This window comes from Oryctolagus cuniculus, chromosome 9 (assembly GCF_964237555.1).
Source record: "Oryctolagus cuniculus chromosome 9, mOryCun1.1, whole genome shotgun sequence".
Lineage (NCBI taxonomy): Eukaryota > Metazoa > Chordata > Mammalia > Lagomorpha > Leporidae > Oryctolagus > Oryctolagus cuniculus.
Window position 1 is genome coordinate 32,687,219 of NC_091440.1, and position 26,102 is coordinate 32,713,320.

At 38.9% G+C, this 26,102-nt stretch overlaps 1 protein-coding gene and 1 pseudogene across 1 annotated transcript in view; one reads left to right on the forward strand and one right to left on the reverse strand.

Annotated features, from left to right (window-relative positions):
- NDFIP2 (Nedd4 family interacting protein 2) overlaps positions 1–26,102 on the reverse strand; it is an 86,226-nt gene that overhangs the window by 43,015 nt on the left and 17,109 nt on the right. The window contains exon 2 of the mRNA XM_051850574.2: positions 1,633–1,798. Within this exon, the coding sequence (XP_051706534.1) occupies positions 1,633–1,798 (166 nt within the window). The remainder of the gene's footprint in view (positions 1–1,632; positions 1,799–26,102) is intronic.
- On the forward strand, positions 22,380–24,586 carry LOC138843726 (F-box/WD repeat-containing protein 2 pseudogene; annotated as a pseudogene).

Here is a 26,102-nt window from a genome sequence, read left to right on the forward strand (position 1 = left end):
AAGATGGCCTAAGTCCTTGGGCCCCAGTACCAGCGTGAGAGTCCCAGAAGAAAGTCCTGGCTCCTGGCTTCAGCTCAGTCCAGATTCAATTATTGGGGCCATTTGGGGAGTGAACCAGTGGATGGAAGATCTCTCTCTTTCTCTGCCTCTCTGTAACTCTGCCTTTCAAATAATAAACCTTTAAAAAAAAATAAAATAAAAAGATGCCAGTATTGCAGGAGGCGGCCTTAACCTGGTTTGCCACAACACCGGCCATATTTTAACTCTTAAAAACAGTATCTTTCTTTACTCAGGTGCAGAAATCATCAGAAAAAGAACTTATCAAACTGGTTTTTTTTAATATGGGGAGCAAATTCATTATACTACATTCTGCAAACTTTTAAAATACTGAAGAAAATTGAGTGCAAAATAAATTTTAACAAGCATGAAATCAGCTGTGAAATCTTATAGCCAGATATATTAAATTGAAGGAAATCAATATAAAAACTGCATGAAACAGTACTGAACAAACATCATATACAAATAAAAGGATGCATTTAATTTTGTTATTTTATTTTTGAAATTTTTGATTAACACATAACACTTTCATACTTTATACACAGCATGGTATTTCAACATATATACACAGTATAAACCAGGCAACTAACTTTTCCATTTCCTTACGTTTTCTCTGCATTTGGATCCTACCTGCTTCTCTCTCCTAGGTCTTCATACAAGTACATAATACATCACTGAAAACTACAGTAACCCAACTATGCTATGGAACCCTAGAACTTGTTACTTTTATCTGTGTTTAGCATCTGTCATTCAACCTTCTTCTATTCATCACATGGAAGAACACTTCTATGAAGACAAATGCAGAAACTGCATTTAAAAAAAGTAAATGAGTCTGGTGGAAGAAGTATTGGTTCCTCTAACACATCCCAAACACAAAAATGGTAGCCAGAAAAAGTTGGCATAATTCTGAGAGAACTGCCTAACAGTAAGAGAGTAATGAAGAAGAAAGATGAAATATTCTAGCAAAAGATTTTTACATTAAGATATATTTCAACAACTTTTTAAAAATAAATGCTTCATAAAAAGTACATAAAATATTTAAAGAAGTTAATATGAGTATATTTAGAAGTTACTAGGCTACTTAGAGAAGTTATGATAGTATACCATTATACCATAATATAAATTAAATAGTATACAAAACCATAAAAATGTACAAAAATCATCATCATGACTAACTTATTACTAGGGAAGTATAAATTGTGGCCAGAAAAACAGATGAGATTAATCTTTTAGAATAACCTGAACAGATCAGATGAACAGTAGGAAGCAAAAATTATTGCCATGTATTCAAGAATTACCATATGAATGAACTAACACTATGTATACCCTTCACCTCTAGTCACATGTTGTCATCACATTCCCACCTACACTCATTATCAGTGACACCTTGTTTTATGACTACATAAATACTATATATATTTATGTACATACGTATACCAGTGTCTGTAAATATATATGTATATGTAGGTGTGTGCACATGTTTAGAAGCTCATTAATAAACCTGATAATTACAATATGCTAGAATCCTCTCCCCCAAAAAATAAATAATTAAAAACATTACTAGCTGTTTCATACCTGAAGTTGTAGGTACTTCCACAGTAATACTACTGTAAGGTGGAGGAGAAGAATCAGTTTCAGGTGCTGGTGCTGAAGGAGCTGTCTGCATGATCTGTGCTGTTGGGTGTGAAGCGGATGGCTGTTCTATAGCAGATGGTTCTGAATTATCTTCTTCATTGTGAAGCTGAGAGAAGAAAACAATGCAATGCTACTTATTTTTTTTATTAAAATTAACTTTTAAAGAAAATTGTAGGCAAATGACCACTTTTTGGCCAAAAACAAAGTAAAATAGGACTTAAAAATTAAACATTAAAAAGAATTTTGATAGCTTCTTTACAGTAAAGATGAAGTTCAAAATTAAGAATTTATAAAAAAAATTGATTTAAATAGATTCAAATTTATGCAACACTACAGTAGATATTAAGTATCTCCCATATCAGTAACTACACATACTGCATAGAAAAGCAAAAATTCTCTTTTTGAAAGATTTATTTATTTATTTCAAAGTCAGAATTACAGAGAGAAGGAGAGACAAAGAGTGAGATCTTCCATCCACTGGTTCACTCCCCAGATGGCCGTAGGAGCTAGGGTTTAGCCATGCCAAAGCCAGGGTTCAGGAGTTTCACTTAGGTCTCCCACAAGGGTAGGAGGGGCCCAAACCCTTGCAAAAATCTTTTGCTGCTTTTCTCAGGCCATTAGCAGGGAGATGGATTGAAAGTAGAGCAGCCAGGACCCAAACCTATGCTCATAGGAGATGCTGACATCTCAAGCAACGACTTAACCCACTGTGCATTAATGGTGGCCTGCTCCACTATGAGGACTTTGTTCTTAGCTGTTGTGGTATTTGACAAGTTACTTTAAGTCTCTTCTGATGATAAAAAACAGAATGTCAGATTTGTTGTGAGGATTAAATGAGTTAAATGATAACAAATTTCAATATATAGCTAGCACTTAACGGAGATCACTATAAATTCAGTGTGATGAGCAACATTTTCTAGAATTCTAAATACACATTGACTCATTTGGCTTTGTAATTTATTTTTTGGTTCATGGAAAAATCTATACAATAAGTCACATTTTAGAATATTTATACATTGTTATTTCATTTCATTAATTTTTTCCATTTCTAGTTATACTAGAAGAAAGTGTACTAGAGATGGTATTGTGGCTATGTTTTAAGAAGTTTTGTTTTTCTGGGGCCAAGGACTTGGGCCCTACCAACCACGCAGGAGACCTGGATGGAGTTCCAGACTCTCAGCTTCAGCCTGGCCCAGCTCTGGCCATTGTGGCCATTTGGGGAATGAATCCAGCAGATGGAAAATCTATCTCTGTCACTCCCTTTCTCTCTTCTGTAACTCGGACTTTCATAAATAAATATTTAAAAATATACAAATAAATGAATAAATCTAAGTAATGGAATCTAGCATAACTCACATGGAGAAGGCATTTAATATGGACCAGTATCCCCTTTCTTCCCTTTTATTTAGTATACTTTATCTCATGAACTCAAAACAGAAATAATGTTGTACCTCTATCAGTCCAATAAGTAGTCAATTACTTATCTATAGAAAATAAAAATTATATATGCAAAGCCAAATATGAGGTCAATTTACTACATTAATTGCTGTTTGCATGTTTTGGTAAGTGATCACACTAACATTTTTGTGAGTTAATAAATATATTACAGCATATAACTATCACAAACATATGTAAGATAATTTCCAGAGTGATTAAAACAACTCTTCCCAGACATTACAACATCAAGGTTTAGATTAAAAAAAATCAATTCATAGATATTGGATTCTAAGGCCAAAAAATCAAAACATGAACATTGTTTGGGCTTTATATGTATTTAGAGCACTTTTCCAGGAAGACACTAATTGATTACCCTCTTGTCTAGCAAGAGTTTGTACCCATATTACAAAACATCTCCTATGCTTTCTCATTGGATGGTACCCAGAGAGAGTTCTCATTTAGTGTTCTTTAACTGATTATACTTCAAAGAACAAAAATGTAGATGAGCAAGGTAAAACTAAAGTACAGATACATCCTCGGCAATATCAACTAAACAACTAATAATGAAGGTATCAAAGAAGAGAAAACCACTTTTCCATATCTTCTACTAAAAATGCAAATAGAGATAAAATGAGCTTTACTAAAGAAAAAAAAATCTTATGACTAAGCAGCTCTCCTTCTGTTTCTCACATGAAACATTCCTTAACATATCAACTATTTGTGCTCATCACAAAGACCAACTCATTTTTTTTTTAAAGGCAGAAATAGATCTTCCATCTCCCAGTTCACTCCACAAATGGCTGCAATGGCCAGAGCTGGGCCAATCCGAAGCCAGGAGCCTGGAGCCTCCTCTGGCTCTCCCACAGAGGTACAGGGGCTCAAGTTCTTGGGCCATCTTATACTGCTTTCCCAGGCCACAGCATAGAGCTGGACTGGAAGTGTAGCAGCCAGAACTCGAACCGGCACCCATATGGGATGCCAGCACTGCAGGTGGTGGCTGTATCCACTATGCCACAGAGCCAGCCCCAACAAACTCATTTTTAAAATGTGTTGGCCGGCGCTGCCGTAGCTCAATAGGCTAATCCTCCGCCTGCAGCACTGACACACCGGGTTCTAGACCTTGTCAGGGTGCCGGATTCTGTCCCGGTTGCTCCTCTTCCAGTCCAGCTCTCTGCTGTGGCCCGGGAGTGCAGTGGAGAATGGCCCAAGTGCTTGGGCCCTGCACCTGCATGGGAGACCAGGAGAGGCTCCTGGCTCCTGGCTTCAGATCAGTGTGGTGCGCCAGCCGCAGTGCTAGCTGTGGCAGCCATTGGAGGGTAAACCAATGGCAAAAAGGAAGACTTTTCTCTGTCTCTCTCTCACTGTCCACTCTGCCTGTCAAAAAAAAAAGAAAGAAAGAAAGAAAGAAAGAAAGAAAGAAAGAAAGAAAGAAAGAAAGAAAGAAAGAAAGAAAGAAAGAAAGAAAGAAAGAAAGAAAGAAAGAAAATAGATCTTAGTAAAAAGAATGGGAATAGGAGAGGGAAGAGGAAAAAGGGTGGGAGTGAGGGTGGGAGGGGATGTAGGGTGGGAAGAATCACTATGTTCCTAAAGTTGTATTTATGAAATGCATGGGGTTTGTATACCTTAAATAAAATGTTTCCAGGGAAAAATAAATAAATAAATAAACTCATATAAGGATTTAAATCAAATTACATATTTACCAATTAGACAGTGCCATTTGAGAATAATTTTCCTTAACCATGCTGCCTGATAACTTCATTTTATACTCAACAATAAGAATTACATAAACAGAAAAAAAAAAAACAGTAAAGGAGAGAAGTAAGGGACCTACCACTTGTATACAATGATGAACCAGACTCCACTGCATACACGTTTCAACTTTTTTTTTTAAAGATTTATTTTATTTATTTGAAAGTTACAGAGAGAGGTAGAGACAGAGAGGTCTTCCATCTGACGGTTCACTCCCCAGATGGCCGTAAATGGCCGGAGCTGTGCCAATCCGAAGCCAGGAGCCAGGAGCTTCTTCAGGTCTCCAACACGGGTGCAGGGGCCCAAAGACTTGGGCCATCTTCTACTGCTTTCCCAGGCCATATCAGAGAGCTGGATCGGGAGAGGAGCAGCTAGGACTAGAACCAGCGCCCATATGGGATGCTGGCGCTTAAGGCCAGGGCATTAACCCACTGTGCCACAGCACTAGTCCCACATTTTATCTTAAAAGCTGTCATTCCAGCTCTTCCTACTTATGAGCCTCCTGAATAAATGTCAAAACAAAGAACATGAAAATAAAAATGGCTTTAACATACTGACCATAGTAGTGAAAAGCTGCATACTGAATGAGCCATGGTTCTTTTTGTTTTGTTTTGTTTTGTTTTGTTTTGCTTGAGAGAAAAAAATGACAAAAAGACTGCCTTAAGGCCGGCGCCATGGCTCACTTGGCTAATCTTCTGCCTGCAATGCCGGCACCCCAGGTTCTAGTCCCAGTTGGGGTGCTGGATTCTGTCCCTGTTGCTCCTCTCTCAGTCCAGCCCTCTGCTGAGGCCCAGGAGGGCAGTGGAGGATGGCCCAAGTGCTTGGGCCCCTGCACCTGCATGGGAGACTAGGAGGAAGCACCTGGCTCCTGGCTTCGGAACGGCATAGTGCGCTGGCCGTGGAGGCCATTTCGGGGGTGAACCAATGGAAAAAGGAAGACCTTTCTCTCTGTCTCTCTAACTCTGCCTGTCCAAAAAAAAAAAAAAAAAGACTGTCAGACTGTCTTAAAAGTATCTGTAGCTGATATTAAAAAAAAAAAAAAGATTCATTTATTTGAAAGGCAGAGTTACAGACAGGGAGAAACAGAGAACCATTCACTGGTTCACTCCCCATATGGCCACAATGGCTGGAGCTGGGTCAGGCTGCAGGCAGGAGCCAGCAACTCGATCTGGGTCTCCCATGCAGGTGGCAGAGCACAAGCATTTGGGCCATCTCCCACTGCCCTCCCATGCTCATTTGTAGCGAGTTTTTATAATATATACTGAATGTTTTTTACTAATAAGAAAACTGTAAGAATTATGATTAACTCTAGTTGGAAGGCCAGAATTCTAGTTATAAACTATTGTTTCTTTTACTTTAATTGGCGAGTCTCCACTAACACAGCTCTCCTTTCTATCTTAAGGTGAGGAAACATTAATTTAGTAACTGGAAGCTTCACTTTGAGAAGCCAGAGACCTTACTGAATGTTTTCCAAAAGTGACAAGATGAGAATTTATGGATGTGCTATCGTGTGTTCCTCAGCAAGCGATGCCCTGGAGTCAGAGCCTGATGGGCTGGCCAACGCTTTGGCCTTCTTTTTCATCTATCTTCTCATTTCTTCCTGTTTTATTCTGGGCAAAGGTTGGAAATCTAAAAGAACTGCAAGATTTTGCTCAAGAAAAAAATTATTTTAAATTGTAAAAGAAAAAACTATCTAAAGAGTTGATACATTTTGGGGCCGGCACTGTGGCACAGTAGGTTAATGCCCTGGCCTGAAGTGCCGGCATCCCATATGGGGACCAGTCTGAGTCCCAGCTGCTCCACTTCCCATCCAGCTCTCTGCTATGGCCTGAGAAAACAGCAGAAGATGGCCCAAGTCCTTGAGATCCTGCACCCATGTAGGAGACCCGGAAGGAGCTCCTGGCTCCTGGCTCCTGGCTTTGGATTGGTGCAGCTCCAGCAGCTCTGGCCATTGCGGCCAACAGGGGAGTGAACCATCGGATGGAAGACCTCTCTCTCTCTCTGCCTCTCCTCTCTGTGTTACTCCAACTTTCAAATAAATAAATAAATCTTAAAAAAAAAAAAGAGTTGATACATTTTGTATGCTACTACATTATGACAAACACATTTAGCATCAGAGGGCAGAATGGAAAATAAGAGTAAATAGTTGCAATGAGATAAATTTTAACACAAGAAAACCTTTTTATTTTTAGAGCTACTGATAGCATTTGCCTCTCTGAGGCAACAAATACTTTCAAGCAGAATTTGGATGATGATCTGGCAGGGCTGACAGCTTACTTGATACCTGATGTTCTAGGCTCTCATCCAATCTGGCATTGTTCCCACTCTTTCAGTTCTCAAAAATGTGCCCATTTGATAAATTATATGGTCAATCTTTTATAATGGATTCCTATCTTAAAGAGGGTTTTAGAGCAGCTGAAGAAGGTTCTTCCTAACTTTAAAATGCTAAAATGCCAACAAAAAACCTACAGTCTCCTCTATTATTTTCTATCATCCTACATAACACCTGATTCAGAGAACAGATTAAGGTTGCAATAAAATCAGACAACAGAGTCAAGCTACTCATCCGAGTCACCTAAGAAAAAAGTGAGCCACCTCATCTGTGCTCCTAGGGATGGGTAACATCAGCACTACAAGATCTCCATAGACAGCCCAATTGTTTTACAACAATAGCTCAGAAGAAAGGATCCCAGTATACACTGCTGCTCGGTAAATGGAGCTACATATTTTGCCAATAAAGTTGAATTACAGCAGTTTTTCTTCATATATAAACCTCATTAAGCAAATTAACAGAATTTTCTTAAATTTAGGTTTCTTTTCCATATATATTTCCTACTAAACCTTTACTGTCTTAAGATACTCTTCTGCTTATGCTGGTATATAACAAAGCAAAACTGTGAACAATTAGGAAGTAAATTAATAAGCAGATGAATATTAATGAAAAAAAAACAGTAAATCAGCAACACACACCTAAATTTCAGCTTCATGTTTTGAATGCACACTGAGGTTTGCTATGGTTTTCCATTTCATAATGTAATGCACGCATATTTTCTGCTAATAAAATCATTTCTTATTAACATGAGAGAACACAACGGCATTTGTTGCTGTTCCACAAATTCCAGATGCTCCATCATCTGAACAAGTATGCACAACAACTCTATAAAATGAAGTTTACCCCCCTACTCTGGGGGCATTGTGGTGCAGCAGATTAAGCCCCACCCCCACCCCCCGGCTTGTGAAATTGGTATCCTATATCAGAATGCCAGTTCAGGGCTCAGCTGCTCCACTTCCACTTCCTAATGAAGAACCTGGGAAGGAACCAGAAGATGGCCCAAGTGCTTGGGCCCCTGCCACCTATGAGGGCAACCAGGATGGAGCTCCTGGCTCCTGGCTTCAGTTTGGCCCAGTTCTGACTTTCGTGGTCATTTGTGAGTTAACCAGTCAATGGAAGTGCTCTTGTGCACTCCACCCCCCTTCTCCCTGTCACTCTGCCTTTCAAGTAAAATAAAAAATAAATCTTCAAAAAAACAAAACCAAATGTGAGGGTAGATGTTTGGTGCAACAGTCAAAAAGCTGCTTAGGATGCCGCCATACCATATTGGAGTGCGTGAGTTCAAGCTGCAGCTTTGCTTCTGATCCAGCTTCCTGCCTATGTTAATGTGTACCCTGGGAGGCAGTGCCTCTGACACCTTTGCAGCAAACCTGAATTGAGGAACATGCACATTGTGGTCTTTCAATTTCACTTTCCATGAACCTTTTGAATTACGCTCATATGTATTAGATATAACATATTTTAAGTTTACTTTTAAAAGATGACAGTTTTCAAAGTCTGGCCACTAACGTGGGTTTGTATTTTTCCATAGTAAAATATGCTGATTTCATCAGTGCAAGCAGTTTTTCTGAGATACAGTGACTATGCTATGGTCTTAAGCAACTGAGTAAACATGCAGATTATCTTCCCCAAAGTCCTTTCCATCTCTCTTTCCTTATAAATCCACAGTAATGTGGATGGGAATTAACCCAGCCCACTCCAGGGCTTGGCGCTATGGACATCAATCAGGATCATCCCATGAAATAGCAACTGACTCCCAAAGTAGTCATCTCCTGGGCAGGGGAGCTGGGTGAAAAATAGGCAATAAGATATGATCCAATCAGAAGATTTCCAAAACTGTAGGGGATAGATGGCAAAGAACTGATGACAAAAAAGGAGGAAGAATAGAAGAGTCACATGTTGTGTCCCTGCCCTGCCCTCTCCTCATAACAGACCTGACTATATTTCTTTTCTTTTTTAAAGATTTTATTTTATTTATTTGAAAGGTAGAATTACAGACAGTGAGACGGAGAGACAGAAAGGTTTTCCTTCTGCTGGTTCACTCCCCAAATGGCCGCAACGGCCGGAGCTACACCGATCCGAAGCCAGGAGCCAGGTGCTTCCTCCCGGTCTCCCATGTGGATACAGGGGCCCAGGCACCCTGGCCATCCTCTACTGCCTTTACAGGCCACAGCAGAGAGCTGGACTGGAAGAGGAGCAGCCGGGACTAGAACCGGCACCCATAAGGGATGCCGGCACTGCAGGCGGAGGATTAACCTACTGCTCCACGGTGCCAGCCCCAGAGATGACTATATTTCAAATTATGTTTTACTAGAAATGACAATATAGAGCTTTTATGATTTCCCTCAAGTGGACTGGTGATCATAATTCAGCAAACTAGATAGAGAAGCTATTTCAACACATTTTTTTAAAAAGCAGAATAAATTTTAAATGATAATATTTGTTTATAAAACTACATCAATCACACCTTTTCCAGGCTCTGATTTTTACAGGCTAACATACGGGTATTCCATACAACAAGGTGCTGTTAACAACAGTGGCAATTTGTAATAAAAGGTTTTATTCCTCCTGCCTCCTTAATCAAATTAAATACAATATTTAGATAGCTTCTCTAGAAAGTTTCTGATTTACAGGCACCAAACATAAATCAGCAAATGTGGTTGTTGAGGTAAAATTTAAAAAGTAAAACTGCATAAAGAGTGTACTGAATAGGCGACTCCCCTCCCCCCCCACCCCCCTCCCACCCCCGCTTTGTTGCTCTGTTGGGACCGGGGAACCTCGCCCACGAGTGGAACTCCAATAAAAGCCTGTGAATTAAAAAAAAAAAAAAAAAAAAAAAAGTGTACTGAATAATAAATGACTGAAATTTCAGACATTAAAGCATGATTAAAAATCAAAATACATATTATGGGTCTTGGAATAAACTTTCTTTCAGCAATTAGAATAAGAATAGTCAGAAGGTTTTAAAAGCAAAACCATTTAGGCACAAGAACAAAAGATAAGAGCCAGTAAATTCTAATTGCTACCATTTCCTTCCATGAAACACCTACTTCCAAGTTTGTGCTGCTTCATGGGGGGAAATGGAGGGCATGCAGGAGTACCTCAGGGACCAAGGCAACCTCTGTTAGATTTGGGAATGTTTCTGGCTTCCCAAATGGATCACACACAAGCTTCTGAAATTTAGAAAGCACATTTTGTTCACCTTGCTACCCTCTAAAATGAATAGTAGAGTTAAATGCACAGAATGGGAAACAAAAGTACACATCATATGGACAAAGCTTCATATTAAATACACAGTCCTCTAAGCCTTCCAGAGTTTTTCTCTTACTGAGAGGGAACTCAGTCAATGAATGCCTACGTGCAACCCTTGCAGACTTCTATGATTTCCATAGCAGAAATGTGAAATATTTAATCATTCAATTGTTATGGAGAAAGTCATTGTAATTTAAATAAGCAAATACCCCCAAATGTTTACTAAAGTAAAATGTTTTCCAAAAACCACAGGTCACTGAACACATATCCTAATACAAATTCCAAGAATACAAATTCCACTTAAGTCTTTAGAATAACTACTTTTGATGGCAATGCTTAAAACACCTGGACAAGGCAGCTAACAGTAAAGAGAATGTTAAAAAAATTCCTAAGAAGCTCACTCTCTCTTACCACCAAATCAAAGAGTAGGGTAAGATCACCAGATTAGAGATAAATTGCCTAACGCATTCTGTATACTGATGGGAGTAACAACATTTGTCTCAGAGCATAGCACAACACAAAAGGGGAATTTTTATGCAAGCTACTAAAAATGACAGAAAAACTCTATTGGCCTGAACACATAAAATAATGGCACATAGAAGAAATATAATTTATGAGTAAAAATAAGAAAATCTTCCTAGTAACTAAAGAAATAAAATCATGTGCTGGAAAAGAGGGAGCTGAAGTGACTTCTTGCTAGAGTAAAAAGTGGCATAAATTACCACCTTGAAGACCTTGAAGAGTGACTAGTAACAGCTAAAGATGTGCAGGATCCAATAATTCTACTTTCCGGTGTCAACACTAGAAAATGCTCACAACTTGGGGCCAGCGATGTGGTGCACTAGGTTAATCCTCCGCCTGCAGTGCTGGCATCCCATATGGGCGCCAGTTCTAGTCCCAGCTCCTCTTCCAATCAGCTCTCTGCCATGGCCTGGGAAAGCAGTAGAGGATGGCCTAAGTCCTTGGGCCCCTGGACCCACGTGGGAGACCAAAAAGAAGCTCTTGGCTCCGGGCTTCAGATCGGCGCAGCTCCGGCCATTGTGGCCATTTGGGGAGTGAACCAGTGGAACCTTTCTGTCTCTCTCTCACTGTAACTCTACCTCTCAAATAAATAAATAAAATCTTTTTTAAAAAAAATGCTCACAACTTGAACATAAAGAGATACAAATAAAAATGCTCAAGGCAGTACTAGTTTTAATAGTTACAAACTGAAAACCGGCCAGTTGGCAAAGAATAAAATTATTATTCCATGATTTATATACTACAATTCAACATTTTTAAACAATGAATTGATCTATATTATCACAGATGACACTAAAGCTAAGTGAAAACAAGCTGAGTAAAGCCAAGTTCAAAAAGAGCAAAACAAAATATTACAACAAATACATTTTCAAATAACCTGAAACAAAAGTACATACTATATAGAAAAGTATATACTATATAGAAACACACATGTTAGTAGTAAAACAGAAAAACATTCACAGAAATGACAAATACTAACTTCAGAGTAAGTTTACAGGCAGGACAGAAAGGGGAAAGCATGGAGTATATTTGGCTTATCTTTCCTTAAAAGAGAAAGAAGGGGCTGGCACTGTGGCATAGTGGGTAAAGCCACCACCTATAGTGCTGTCATCTCATATGGATGCCAGTTCAAGTTCCAGGTGCTCCACTTCCAATCCAGCTCTCTGCCACGGTCTGGGAAAGCAGGAGAAGATGTCCTAAGTCGTTGGGTTCCTGCAACTGTGTGGGAGACCTGGAGGAAGTTCCTGGCTCCTGACTTCAGAACTGCCCAGCTCTGGCCATTGTGGCCATTTGGGGAATAAACCAAGCGGATGGAAATCTTCTCTGCCTCTGCCTTTTTGTAACTCTGCCTTTCAAATAAATATATAAATCTTAAAATGTTTAATATCTGAAACAAATATAGCAAATGCTCACATCCATTATATCCATGTTGGATACACAATTATCTTTAACATTATTTTCTGATTTTTCCTTTAAAATGTTTCATAGTTTTAATGTTAAAATTGTAAAAACAGGGGCCATCATTGTGGCCCATATGAGATTGCTGGTTGGAGTCCCAGCTCGTAATGCACCCAGGAAAGCAGCGGAAGATGGTGCAAGTGCTTGGGCCCCTGCCCACCCATGTGGAGACCCATATACAATTCTGAGCTCCTGGCTTCAGCCTGGACCAGGCCCAGTTATTAGGCTATTTGGGGGCAGTAAATCAGGGGAAGATTTTTCTCTCTTCTCTCTCCCTCTCTCTGTCACTCTGCCTTTCAAATAAATAAATCAATCTTCAAAAGGAAAAAAATAATAGTTGAGCCAGCCAAGTTGTCTTTGAGGTAAATTCAAAGAACACATGTTCAAATATGAAAGAAAACAAAAAACATATAGCACTTATGGGTCCTAAAAAAAAAAAACAAAAACAAAAAAAAAAACCTAGAGGCCTGCACTGTGGCACAACGGTTCAGCTTCCACTTGTGATGCTGCATTCCATGTCATAGTGCTGCCTGCAAGAGTACTGGCTGCTCCACTTCTGATTCAGCTTCCTGCTAACACGTCTGGTAAGACTGTGGATGATGGCCCAAAAACTGGTTTCCTTGCCACCCACGTGGGAAACCAGGATCAAATAGCAGGCCCTGGCTTCAGCCTGGCCCAACCCTGGCTGTTGCAGGCAGTTTGAGAGTAAATATAGGACACAATGTGGTATAAGATAGCTGCCTACGGTAAAGAATGAAGTTTCTGTAAGTTAGAAAATTCACTTTTGTAAAATTTTTTAATGATATGCAACATCATCCCAAACTCTACATCCACTCAACCTTTAATAATCACTCATCTTCACAAGAAAACAAAGTCAGGTACATAACTCCACATATGATCATGTTTCTTTTTCTATCAATCATTTTGCAGCTCTAATACATAAATTAACACCAGCATGTATCAGTTTTAGTCTGATGATTTTCTAACGAAACAGCCTTGAAATCAAAATGATTCATGAGGGTTTTTTGTCTTCTCATTAGCTGTAGCACGATTCTGTGATATCCTTTTGCTTTAACTACTTACTTATTAACTACATTAAATATTTGTACAATCTTAAAAGGCATTCAGTAATACTATCCATTCTTTTAAACCCCAATGTAAGGATGGAAAATTATCATTATGTGCAAACATACTACTGGTACTACACCTGATCTTAGCAAAAAGGCCGAGAAGTGATCTATACTACTAATGTTCCAACTGCTTTAAAAAAAAAAAAAAAAAAAAAAAGTGGCAGAGGGGGGCTGGCGCCATGGCTCACTTGGATAATCCTCCGCCTGCGGTGCTGGCATCCCTTATGGGTGCCGGTTCTAGTCCTGGCTGCTCCTCTTCTAATCCAGCTCTCTACTGTGGCCCGGGAAGGCTGTGGAGAATGGCCCAATTGCTTGGGCGCCTGCACCCGGGTGGGAGACCAGGAAGAAGCTCCTGGCTTCGGATTGGCATAGCTCTGGCCGTAGTGGCCATTTGGGGGGTGAACCAATGGAAGGAAGACCTTTCTTTCTCTCTGTCTCTCTAACTCTGTCAAATAAATAAATAAATAAATAAAACTTAGCTAAGCAAAGGACTCTGACAAACTTTCCACAAACAACTCTGTCAGAAAATGTCATTAGGCACCCAAGCACAGTAACAGTAAGCTATGGAGCAAAAGCTGTTGTGTTGGTCATTTTTCATAGACTGTTTCCTTATGCATAAACATATGCTTCTTCAATCAAAAGTAAACTCTAGAAATCAGATATTATCTACATATTTTATGAGAATAAAGTGCAAAAAGATACAGCACATTACAAGGATACATGAGCAGATGGAAGAGGCTCCTGCTGGCCAAATCTGGGATGATCTGAGGCTGAAAATAATGATAGCATCAGATTATAACCCATAAAATAAAGTATGAATCCATGAATTCATACTGATATAAATGCGTAAATAGTTTAAGAACAAAGGAAACCTCTTCCTTATAGAATTCTAATAAATAAATTTAGGAAAAATGAAGAATTAGGAAGTAACCATAATTACAACTATTTCAGGTAAGAATAACCAATAAACTTTAATACCAATTGATGAAAAGTATAGATTTTTACAAATGAAGACATTTGTTTGGCATACTACAAAACCACTGATCTGAACCTTTCAAAACAATGTCATAAAAGATAAAGATTGGAGAATTGGTCCAGATAAAGACAGACTTAGAGACCCAATAACTAAGCATCACAAGTCAGATCCCAATTCAAAAAAATATTTTTTTCTTTTGCCCAGAAGGAGAAACCTGGTGAAATATTTATAGATTACAATATTGTACGAATACAACAGAATTTAACAATCACACCATGCTTATGTAAGAGAATGTCTTTGCTTTAGGATACACATTGAAATATCTAGAAGTAAAGGGCAAGTAAATGTCTGCCATTTACTTTCAAACATTTCTGGAAAAAAATGTGTATATGTGAGTTAAGCATACATATAAAGAGGAAATCACAAAGCAAATATGGTAACACGCTAATACTTGGGGAAACTGAATGAATGATGCCTAGGAATTCTTTGTAGTATTTTTACCAAACATCCCTATAAAACTAAAAGCATTTGAAAATAAAGTTAAAATAAACCAAACTATTATATGGTAAGAAATGCAAACAATATATTATATAAAAATACATCAATATAAAACTCTACACTTCAGTGTCCAACAATTTCTACTCTATCTCTAAAAACCCTATAAGATCATTAACTTTTCTATACCTGTAGCCACTTTACAAAATGATCTCTCCACATTTAATAGAAACCCAACAATACTTGGGTACCATAGCATACTCCAACCTTCTCAAGGAAGAATGTTGATCCCCCATCCCTTACCCTTACCTGGAGCCAAGAAGAGAAGGACATTTTTCTTGGATACTGTCAATTCCAGATAAAGACCTCTCTTAAAAGTTCACGCTGCCCATACTACCTGCCAGACCCCCCTACATACCTTATTTTTATCAGTAATATTTACAAGGGTCCAAATCATTCCAAGAGAATAAGGAAGTCACTAATAAGCTTTTCCCCATCTCCCCCAATATCATCCTTTTGACCTTAAATTCTACTAATACACAACATAGTGAAGCACTCTTAATACCTCAGCCATAAGTGGTTCAGTAACTATCACAATTCTCTACTCCCCTGATGACATTCTGACCTGGTCATCACCTAGAACTGCTTTTTCTTAGAAACATTAAATTTATCTATCTTGCATTCTGATAACATCTTCCTGACCAATACCCTTCTCACTCTCTTACTTCCACCACTGAGTTAATTTTAGGACCCTCTATTTGCCACCACATTTTCCTTTATAGCCTTCGTACACTGGACTATAAAATGAAAAACTTTCTTGACACTCACCAGGCACTCGCAACTTCCTAGTCCTATAACCCTCAGCCACATCTACCCTGAGACCCAATTTGGATCTGCTTTCTGATGGAGGGAGGAAAACAAATTACATGATTTTATAGACTAGTACCACCATCAACAGAATCCAATCCCAGCAGGGCTATCAGAATTATTCACTACCATGGCAGGTGTTTCAATTCTGCTTTTTTCCTTTCTCTACTTCCAACTATAAAATTCACAGTCAAAATTTTTGCTTCCTACTTCACAAAGGAAAACAATCTTTCAAGCAATTTCCAACTTTTGCCCCTGCAGCTCTAAACTTAGAATTATGGCATCCATTCTAACTTAGATTCTTCACTTCCAAATGCCAGACAACTGTACAGAGATCCTGCCTCCCAAAGGATTGCTTTTCTTTTTAAATAATATCTCTCTTGTTTTCAACACTAACTTCTTTCTCTCTACCCACATGTATGTTCTATTCACACCATACTTTAAAAAGAAAAAAAACCTGGCCAAGATAAAAAGAGACTTTTTCTCCTGCTTTCTGAACTGTTTCCATCTCTCCCCTTTCCTTGAGTGACAAACATCCTTAAAAAAAAAAAAAAAAGATATCTATTCTCATTCTCTGCACTTCTAGTCTTCTAGTTCTCACTTCCTCCTCAATCCATTACCATCTGGCTCTCACTCAAACAACTCTAAGTGTTAAATCCAAAAGTATATTTTCAGTCCTAATTCTACCTAAAGTCTTTCATGCATTCAGCAGACTTCACTACACTTCCTTTTTTTTTTTTTTTTTTAATTTAACAGATAAGAGTTAGACAGTGAGAGAGACAGACAGAGAGAAAGGTCTTCCTTCCACTGGTTCACCCCCAAATGGCCACTATGGCCAAAGCTATGCCAATCCGAAGCCAGGAGCTTCTTCCTGGTCTCCCACCCGGGTGTAGGCGCCCAAGCACTTGGGCCATCCTCCACTGCCTTCCCGGGCCACAGCAGAGAGCTGGCCTGGAAGAGGAGCAGCCAGGACTAGAACCGGCGCCCAAACAGGATGGGTGGAGGATTATCCAAGTGAGCCACGGCACCAGCTTCTTCATTACACTTCTAATTATTCTTTTGTTAGCTTCCTGAGAACTATTTCCTTCTGGTTTTCCTCCATTTTTTTTTTTTTTTTTTTTTTTTTTTTTTTTTTTTTTGACAGGCAGAGTGGATAGTGAGAGAGACAGAGAGAAAGGTCTTCCTTTTGCCATTGGTTCACCCTCCAATGGCCGCCACGGCTGGCGTGTTGCAGCTGGCGCACCGCACTGATCCAAAGGCAGGAGCCAGGTGCTTCTCCTGGTCTCCCATGCCTCCTACTTTTGAGTATTCATTTTGTTTCTTTTGTAGGATGTCCTTCCTTTCTTCTACTAATAAAGAGTCTTAACTAAAACAAAATCCGTAGCTGTGGATACTGTCTCTAATCTGCTGACTTAATTGTAGCTAGTTTGTATGCAATTAGTTTTATGTTGTTTCATTTGCAAGAATATTGAAGCAACTAACCAACTAATATTGCTAAAAGTCATTATTATAAACATTCACTTTTTATGTTAAAAATAAGCAAAATATACTGTCTCATTTGTTTTCACATCCTTCAGTTAGTTGTTAATTAGCTAAAAATAAATTATTTATTGCCAGGATATCTAAATTTAAGATTTTGATCTATCTTCTATGAGTTGAATCACCTTAACTGTGTTATTAAAGTCTTTGAGCTTTCTTTTCTTTGTGAGTCAGGCATTTTTATTCAGCTACTCAATCAAGTTGTTCAACTAACTTTAACAAAATGCCCAATATGGGTGAAGGAGATAGGTAAAACATCTACTTCATCAATCCATAGAACTTACAGCATCTAATAATTAGGAGCTCTGAGGAAACAACCTTCTTGGCTGAGGTGTTTGTTATAGTCTTTCCCTATTTTTAAAAATAAGACTGTTTTCTTACGCTTGAGTTTTAAGAGTTCTTTGTATATTTTGGCTAAGAGTCTTAATCAGGAATGTCTATCACAAATATTTTCTCCCAGTATGTGGCCTGTCTTATTTTCTTGGTAGTGTCTTTTGCAGAGCATACATTTTTAACTTTAATGAAGTCTTTTGTGAACTGTACCTTTGGTACTGTGTCTAAAAGTTATCACCAAAGCCAAGACATCCAGATTTTCACCTAGGTCATCTGTTAGAAGCTTTATAGTTTTTCCTTTTACATTTAGGTCTATGAACCATCTTGAGTGAGTTAATTTTTGTGAAAAATGTACAAGTCTGTGTCTAAGTTCTCCTCCTCCTCCCCCCACCTTCCTCTCTTTCTCTTCCTTCTTCTGCATGTGGATGCCCACTTGTTTCAGCACTATTTGTTGTAAAGTCCATCTTTGCTCAGTTATATTGTCTCCGCTCCCTTGTCAAGACCAAATGACTATAATTTTGTGGGTCAGTATCTGGTTTCTCTGTGCTGTTCCATTAGTAGACTTCTTTCTTTTTTCACTAATACCACACTGTTTTGATTATCATAGCTTTATAGTAAGTCTTGAAGTGAGGTGAGTCAGTCTTCTCTTTGTTCTTCAATTCTGTGTTGAATATTATGAGTCACTTGCTTCTCTACATAAACTTTAGACTCACTTTGCCAATATTCACAGAGGAACATGCTGGGATTTTAACTGGAATTTCATGGAATCTACATGTTGCAAAGAACTATGACATCCTGATAATATTGAGTCTACCCATCTATGAAGATGAAATTTTTTCCATTTTTTTCTGTCTTCATAAAGATCTTGTATATATTTTGTCAGATATGTAAGTAGTATTTACTTTAAGAAGTACTTATAAATGGTGCTGTGTTTTTATTTTCAAATTCTACTTGTTCTTTCACAGTATGCAGGAAAGCAATTAGGTTTCATGAGTTTTTGGGATTTTTTTTTAAGTCCTTTTTTTAAGATGTATTTATTTTATTTGAAAGACAGGGAGAGACAGAGAGAGATTTTCCATCAGCTGGTTCACTCCCCAAATGGCCACAATGGCTAGAGCTGGGCCAGATTCAAGCAGGAGCCAAGAGCCTCTTCCTGATTTCCCACGTGGGTACAGGGGCCCAAGCACCTGGGCCATCCTCTGCTGTTCTCCCCAGTGCATTAGCAGGTAGCTGGATTGGAAACCAAACAGCCAGGAATCAAAATGGCACACAGATAGGATGCTGGTGCTACAGGCAGCAACTTAACCTCTGCACCACAGTGCAGAGCCCTTGAATCCATTTTCAGATTCAACCACATCCTCCAAAACCAAAAAGTTTTATTTTTTGCCTTGTCTTACTGTAACAGCTAGGATTTCCAGTATAATGTTTAAAACCAGTGATGAAAGGGGATATCCACACTTCATTCTTGTTCTTATGAGAAAGCTTTGAGTTTCTCAACATTAAGTATGATGTTTGATGAAGTTTTTAGTGAAGTTTCTATTCTTAGACTGTTGGGTTTTATCATGAGTGGGTTTTACATTTTGTCAAATATTTTTTCTGCATCTATTAAATGACCATGTGATTTTTCTTCTTTAAACATGTTAATCTGATAGACTGTACTGATTAATTTTTGAAAGTTAAACTAACCTTGCATACCTGGAATGTAAAATTCAACTTGACTGTTTTAAGTAATTCTTTTTATACACTGTTAGATTCTATTTGTTGATATTTTGTTGAAGATTGTTAAGTCTACATTCATAAGCAATTAGTCTGTAGATTTCTTCTAATGTAATTTTTGTTATATATTAGGGTAATAGTGGCCTCAAACAATGAGTTAAGACGTGTACCCAGGGCCAGCGCTGTGGCACAGTGGGTAAAGCCACAGCCTGTAGTGCCAGCATCCCATATGGGGGCCGGTTCAAGTCCCAGCTGCTCCACTTCTAATCCAGCTCTCTGCTGTGACCTGGGAAAGCAATAGAAGATGGCCAAAGTCCTTGGGCCCCTGCACCCACACGGGAGATGCAGTAGACGATCCTGGCTCCTGGCTCTGGATCGGCCCATCTCTGGCCATTGCAGCTATTTAAGGAGGGAACCAGCAAATGGAAGATCTCTCTCTCTCCCTCTCTCTCTCTCTCTGCCTCTGCCTCTCTGTACCTCTTTCAAATAAATAAATATATCTTTTAAAAAAAAGTATACTGTTCAATATTCTGGAACAGATTATAAAGGTTAGGAATAACTTTTTTCTTATATTGATAACAATTTACCAGTGAGCCCATCTGGGCTTGATGCCTCCTGTTTCAGAAGTTCATATTTCTTTATACTTATATAAATAATATTTATATTTTCAAGCTACAATGACCATTACAATGCCACTTTCATCAATATAAAAATATTTTAATAGAGTTTTTAAATCAATATGACTGGCATTTTTCTAGTAAAAATTTATACATTTGCAATACAAAAATACACAAAAGAATAATCTGTGCCTTTCAATAAACCAGAGCAAAAATACTATCTAGAGAGAAGCTGAGTAGGTAAGAATTTATGATATTCAAATTCCAAGTATTGACAAACCTATATCAGCACACATACTAAAATGTATTTAACAACAGTTTTGAAAGAAAAAAAAATCGGGTAATCTAAATTTTGAACTTTATTTCTTGAAAGACTGAATGCTGCTTTAAAGAGAAATCTTTACTCATAACTACAATACTCATGAAGAAGATCTGAAAGTATTCTACTGTATGGTAATTTTTTTAACTAGATCAATGAAAAGCACTATAAAAATATATTACCCATAGATAAAAATGTACAGGCTAAAAAACAACAAAATACTATTTGAAAGTTCTGAACTTATCTTCAACCACAAACATTGGGTTAAGAATAAGAATCATACTTGTTAAATATGTAAACTCTGGAATCAAGTTTTCTATATTCAAATCCAGGTCCCAGTACTTACTAACTCTGTGTCCTGATAGGTCTATATAATGGAAAATAGTTTATATGGTTTTGTGAAGATTACAAAATGTAATAACTGTAAAAACTTAGACTAATGTGATATACTAAAGGCATAATAAATACTGGTTTAAAAAAAAGGCACCTTACATATATCATCTATTTTAATCCCTACAACAATCCTCTAAGACAGATATAGTCTTCCCTTTTATAGGTGATGGAACAAACCTTAAAGAATTGAATTAACTAACACAGGAGGGGCAGCATCAAGAATCAGATTCAGGTTTTACTGTCTCTAAATTCAGACTCTTATTTATTTCTCTCTGTGTGTCTGTCCCTCTCTGTCACTCCACCTTTCAAAAGGAAATAAATCTTTAAAAAGGGAAATAAAATATTCAGATTCTTTCTATTTCAAGATAACTCAAGAAAAATTTCTGGGTAGTAATCTACTATGTTCCTCACCTATCTCCACAAACTTACCTTTATGAATATTTGTAATGATGATTTCAATACACACATACACACATATCTTTGAATCTATCCATCCACTTCTATTTAATGTCACCACTGTAATCCAAGCCACTATTTTTTTCCCAGGATCATTTTGGCAATTTTTTGGGTTAAACTACTGTTCAACAGACACCTGAATTTATTCCTCCTACCTGACTGTAACTTTGAATACATTACCCAATCTGTTCCCACCCCCTCTAAGCCATTAACTACTGTCATAGCTTCCTATCTAAACTACACTCACTGACATTTGGGAAGTTCCCAGTGGAAAGGTTGGCTCACAAGAAATGAAACAATACAGAAACTTGCATATTGGCAAGTCAAGAACATAAAAACAAAGACTGTAAGATAAAAGTACAGAAAGAACATCCATATTTGAAGAAAATCTCCAACATGAAAAGAAAACAAAATAAAAATACTAGGAAGAAAAGTTAAGGTAGGGTATAAGAGGGGAAAAAAATCTCAAAAAACTGTAACTGGTTTTAGTTCCTATAGGTAGTAGCTGACTATAGACTAATATTGCCACTAAGAATAACTGTAAAGTCAGATTAAAATATTAGAAAAAAAGCAGGATGTAAAAGGAAGGAGGTTAAAATTTAAAGAAGCAACCTTTAAAGAAGAACTAGCAAAGTTCTCTTTTTCTTTTCTTTTTTTTTCTTTTTCTTTTTCTCTTTTTTTGAAGCTTTGCTCTGAGATGGAGTCACAGTTGTGGTAAAGAACAGAACGGTGGGCTGCTAAAAAACCAACAGAAACTCTACTACTTCTAGCCAGAGGAATCACAGAATGCAGCCCAGAAGGCCAGAAAGTGAGGGGCAAATCATTAACCCTCGAAACATGCTGTGTAGTACTGATCCAAAAGAGATTAGTAAAGATCTAAAAAATTAAGATTTGACCCACTGCTATAGTAAAATTTTAAAACAGCTCATAGCAGTGATTTTTTGGCATAGCAGTTAAGACACTGGTATCCCACATCACAGTGCCTGGTTTGAGTCCCAGCTCCTTTGCTTCTGATCCAACTGCCTCCTAATTTGCATCCTAGGAGGTGGTAGGTGATGACTCATGTACTTGGGTCCCTGCCATTCATGCGGGAAAAATGGATGGAATTCTGGGCGCCTACATTCAACCTGCCCTAGCCCTGGAAGTGGTGGGCATTGGGGTGTTGAACCAGAGAGCACAGAGAAGGGTAAATATCTAAATAAGTATAATTTTAATAAGTTTTCCACTTAAACTTCTAAAAATATTAAAATTTTTTTAAAATTTAAGATGTATTTATTTATTGGAGAGGCAAAGCATGAAAGATCTTCTGCTGGTTTACTCCCCAAATGACAGCAAAAGGCAAGGCGGGAGGGGCACAAGCATTTGGGCCATTTTCTGTTGCCTTCCCAGGGGCATTAGCAGGAAGCCAGATCAGAAGTAGAACAGGGACTTGAATCAGCATTTTAATATGGGATTCCAGTGCCCTTAGCAGCTGTGTAACTTGCCATGCTACAGCACCCTAAAAAGTTTTTTTCTTTTTTAATTATAACACTGTTGGAGTCTTCAAAATAATAAATAGAATTACAATAGCAAGGTTAACAAAGCAGTAGTGAATTAAAAGACCTATACGGCTACAAAATTCTATATTTTATATTAAGTGAATGATATTAATGTTAAATATAGATACCTAACCTTTCACTGTTAATAAATATATACATCTAACCGTTCACCATTGATTGTAACCTTAGAGAAACCACAGAAAGCTGAAAAGGGAAGAGAAATACTGAAAGGGACATTTAAAAAAATGGTTTTTTAATACTCAAAAGAACACTGAAAAAGATGAAAAGAGGCCAGAACCGCGGCTCACTAGGCTAATTAATCTTCCGCCTGCAGCTCTGGCACCACGGGTTCTAGTCCCGGTTGGGGCGCCGGTTCTGTCCCGGTTGCTCCTCTTCCAGTTCAGCTCTCTGTTGTGGCCTGGGAAGGCAATGGAGAATGGCCCAAGTGCTTGGGCCCTGCACCTGCATGGGAGACCAGGAGGAAGCACATGGCTCCTGGCTTCGAATCGCCGCAGTGCGCCGGCCGTAGCAGCCATTTGGCAGGTGAACCAAAGGAAGGAAGACCTTTTTCTCTGTCTCTCTCTCACTGTCTAACTCTGCCTGTCCAAAAAAAAAAAAAAAAAAAGATGAAAAGAGAACAACAACAAACGGAGGAGACAAATAGAAAACAATACAATGGAAACACCAGAAACTTCTCCTTTGTGGGGCTTTAGACCCTAAAATGGCAGCCACAGATTCAGATCAGATCCAGCTACTACAAGGTTCTGGTTTCCCAAACATGCCCAGTTGGAATGAGCCTGACGTCAAGTCATGGGCCCAGAGCAACATAGAAAACTTAAAATCATGGCCAGTGCCGTGGCTCAATAGGCTAATCCTCCGCCTTGCAGCGCCAGCACCCGGGTTCTAGTCCCGGTCGGGGTGCCAGATTCTGTCCCGGTTGCTCCTCTTCCAGTCCAGCTCTCTGCTGTGGCCCGGGAGTGCAATGGAGGATGGCCCAAGTCCTTGGGCCCTGCACCCCATGGGAGACCAGGAGAAGCACCTAGCTCTTAGTTTTGGATCAGCGCAGTGCGCCAGCCACAGCACTCCGGCCACAGCGGCCATTGCGGGGTGACCCAAAGGAAAAGGAAGACTTTTCTCTGTCTCTCTCTCACTGTCCACTCTGCCTGTCAAAAAAAAGAAAAAGAAAAGAAAAGAAAAAGAAAATTTAAATTCTGTTCACTTGATTAGTTTTAATACAGCAGTCCAGCTTGAGCATGTCTCCAGCCCAAAGACTCTCCTCGAGCACAATTTCTTCCAACTGCTTCTTCAGGAGCTCAGTTTTCACTTGTTAAAATGGTTTGGCCCTCTGATTTTACTCACATGCTGCAGCCTTGTCTCTAAACAGTGGAATAGCTTGATAAGTGCCTGTTCAGATGTATAGCAGACCACATGTAAAAATCTGGGTTGGCAGACAGATAATACTGTCCAGGACACTTTGTACTAGAAAAGATTAACATTATTTTGAAAATAAGCTGACCATGAAATGTCTGAGACCTCATCATTAACAGGACAGACATAGTGCCCGGATATGCACTTTACTCAAAGATGGACTTCTTTGTACAGGATGAGTTGTCTTTAAAGCTGTGAGATGTGAGCACAAGTCCATGTATTTATGGAATCTACTTGTGCAACAACAAAGTTCAATGGAAAGCTTGTGATAGGCTCTTTTTTTTTTAAAGATTTACTTATTTATTTGAAAGAGTTACACAGAGAAAAGGAGAGGTAGAGAGAGGTCTTCCATTTGCTGGTTCATTCCCCTATTGGCTGCAATGGCTGGAACTGTGCCGATCCGAAGCCAGGAGCGAGTAGCTTCTTCCTGGTCTCCCACATGGGTGCAGGGGCCCAAGGACTTGGACCATCTTCTGCTTTCCCAGGCCATAGCAGAGAGCTGGATGGGAAGTGGAGCAGCCAGGACTAGAACCAGCGCCCATATGGGATGCCAGCGCTTCAGGCCAGGACGTTAACCTGCTGCGCCACAGTGGTGATAGGCTCTTTTGATGACTTGCTACGAACAGAGTTCCAGAACCACAACCCAGCACCTCCAGGGACACCTGAAGATAGTGTTTAGCATGAATTACACAGATGAACCAGGTATCTTACTGAGTGGCTCTGCAGACTTCACTGCGAAAGTATGGACTTTATCTGCTGGGACACGTCTGAACACCAACACCAAGCAAATGGAATTGGTCACCAAAGTAGTTTTGGAATACCAAGTCAAGTCTTTCTTGCATATAGCACTATTCTCTGAAGCAAGGATATATATGATCGAGAATTTGCAAAATTTGAGAAATCAACTGCAAGTGCTTCAAGAGATTGTCTTCTGTATTTGTCTTCAGTCAAGATTTCATTTTGACAGCAAATACATTGTCTGTAGTCCAACACTAGGTATTTTTAAAATTTATTTATTAAATATAAATTTACAATGTACAACTTTTGGATTATAGTGGCTTCCCCCCCCCATAACCTCCCTACCACCCACAATCATCCCATCTCCCATTCCCTCTCCCATCCTATTCACCTCAAGATTCATTTTCAATTATCTTTATATACAGAAGATCAACTTAGTATATACTAAGTAAAGATTTCAACAGACTGCACCACACAGCCACACAACGTATAGAGTACTGTTCAAGTAGTAGTTTTACCGTTAATTCTCATAGTACAATACATAAAGGACAGAGATTCTACATGGGGAGCAGGTGCACAATGACCTCCATTGTTGAGTTAACAATTGACACTCTTATTTATGACGTCAGTTATCACCCAAGGCTCTTGTCATGCCAAGGCTATGGAAGCCTACTGAGTTCACCAACTCTGATCTTATTTAGACAAGGTAATATCAAAGTGGAGGTTCCTTCCTTCCTTCAGAGAAAGGTACCTCCGTCTCCGATGGCCTGTTCTTTCTGCTGGGATCTCATTCAGATGAGATCTTTCATTCAGGTTGTTTTTGCCACAGTGTCTTGGCTTTCCATGCCTGCGAAACTCTCATGGGCCTTTTAGCCAGATCCGAATGCCTTAAGGGTTGTTCTGATGCCAGAGCAGCAGTAGGTCTTGCGTCTCTGCCAGTTATATTCTCAGGGTCATCAAGAACCCTGAGGTAGCAAACTTGGTCTTGCTTGGTTTTGGAGATAACTTTGCCCTCCTGTTTGACAACTGGACTGGCGAGGAGCCTGATTAGCCACTGATCTCTGCCACTTACTTCTGTACAGGAAATCAGAGATGCTCAAGCTTCCTGGCAGGTA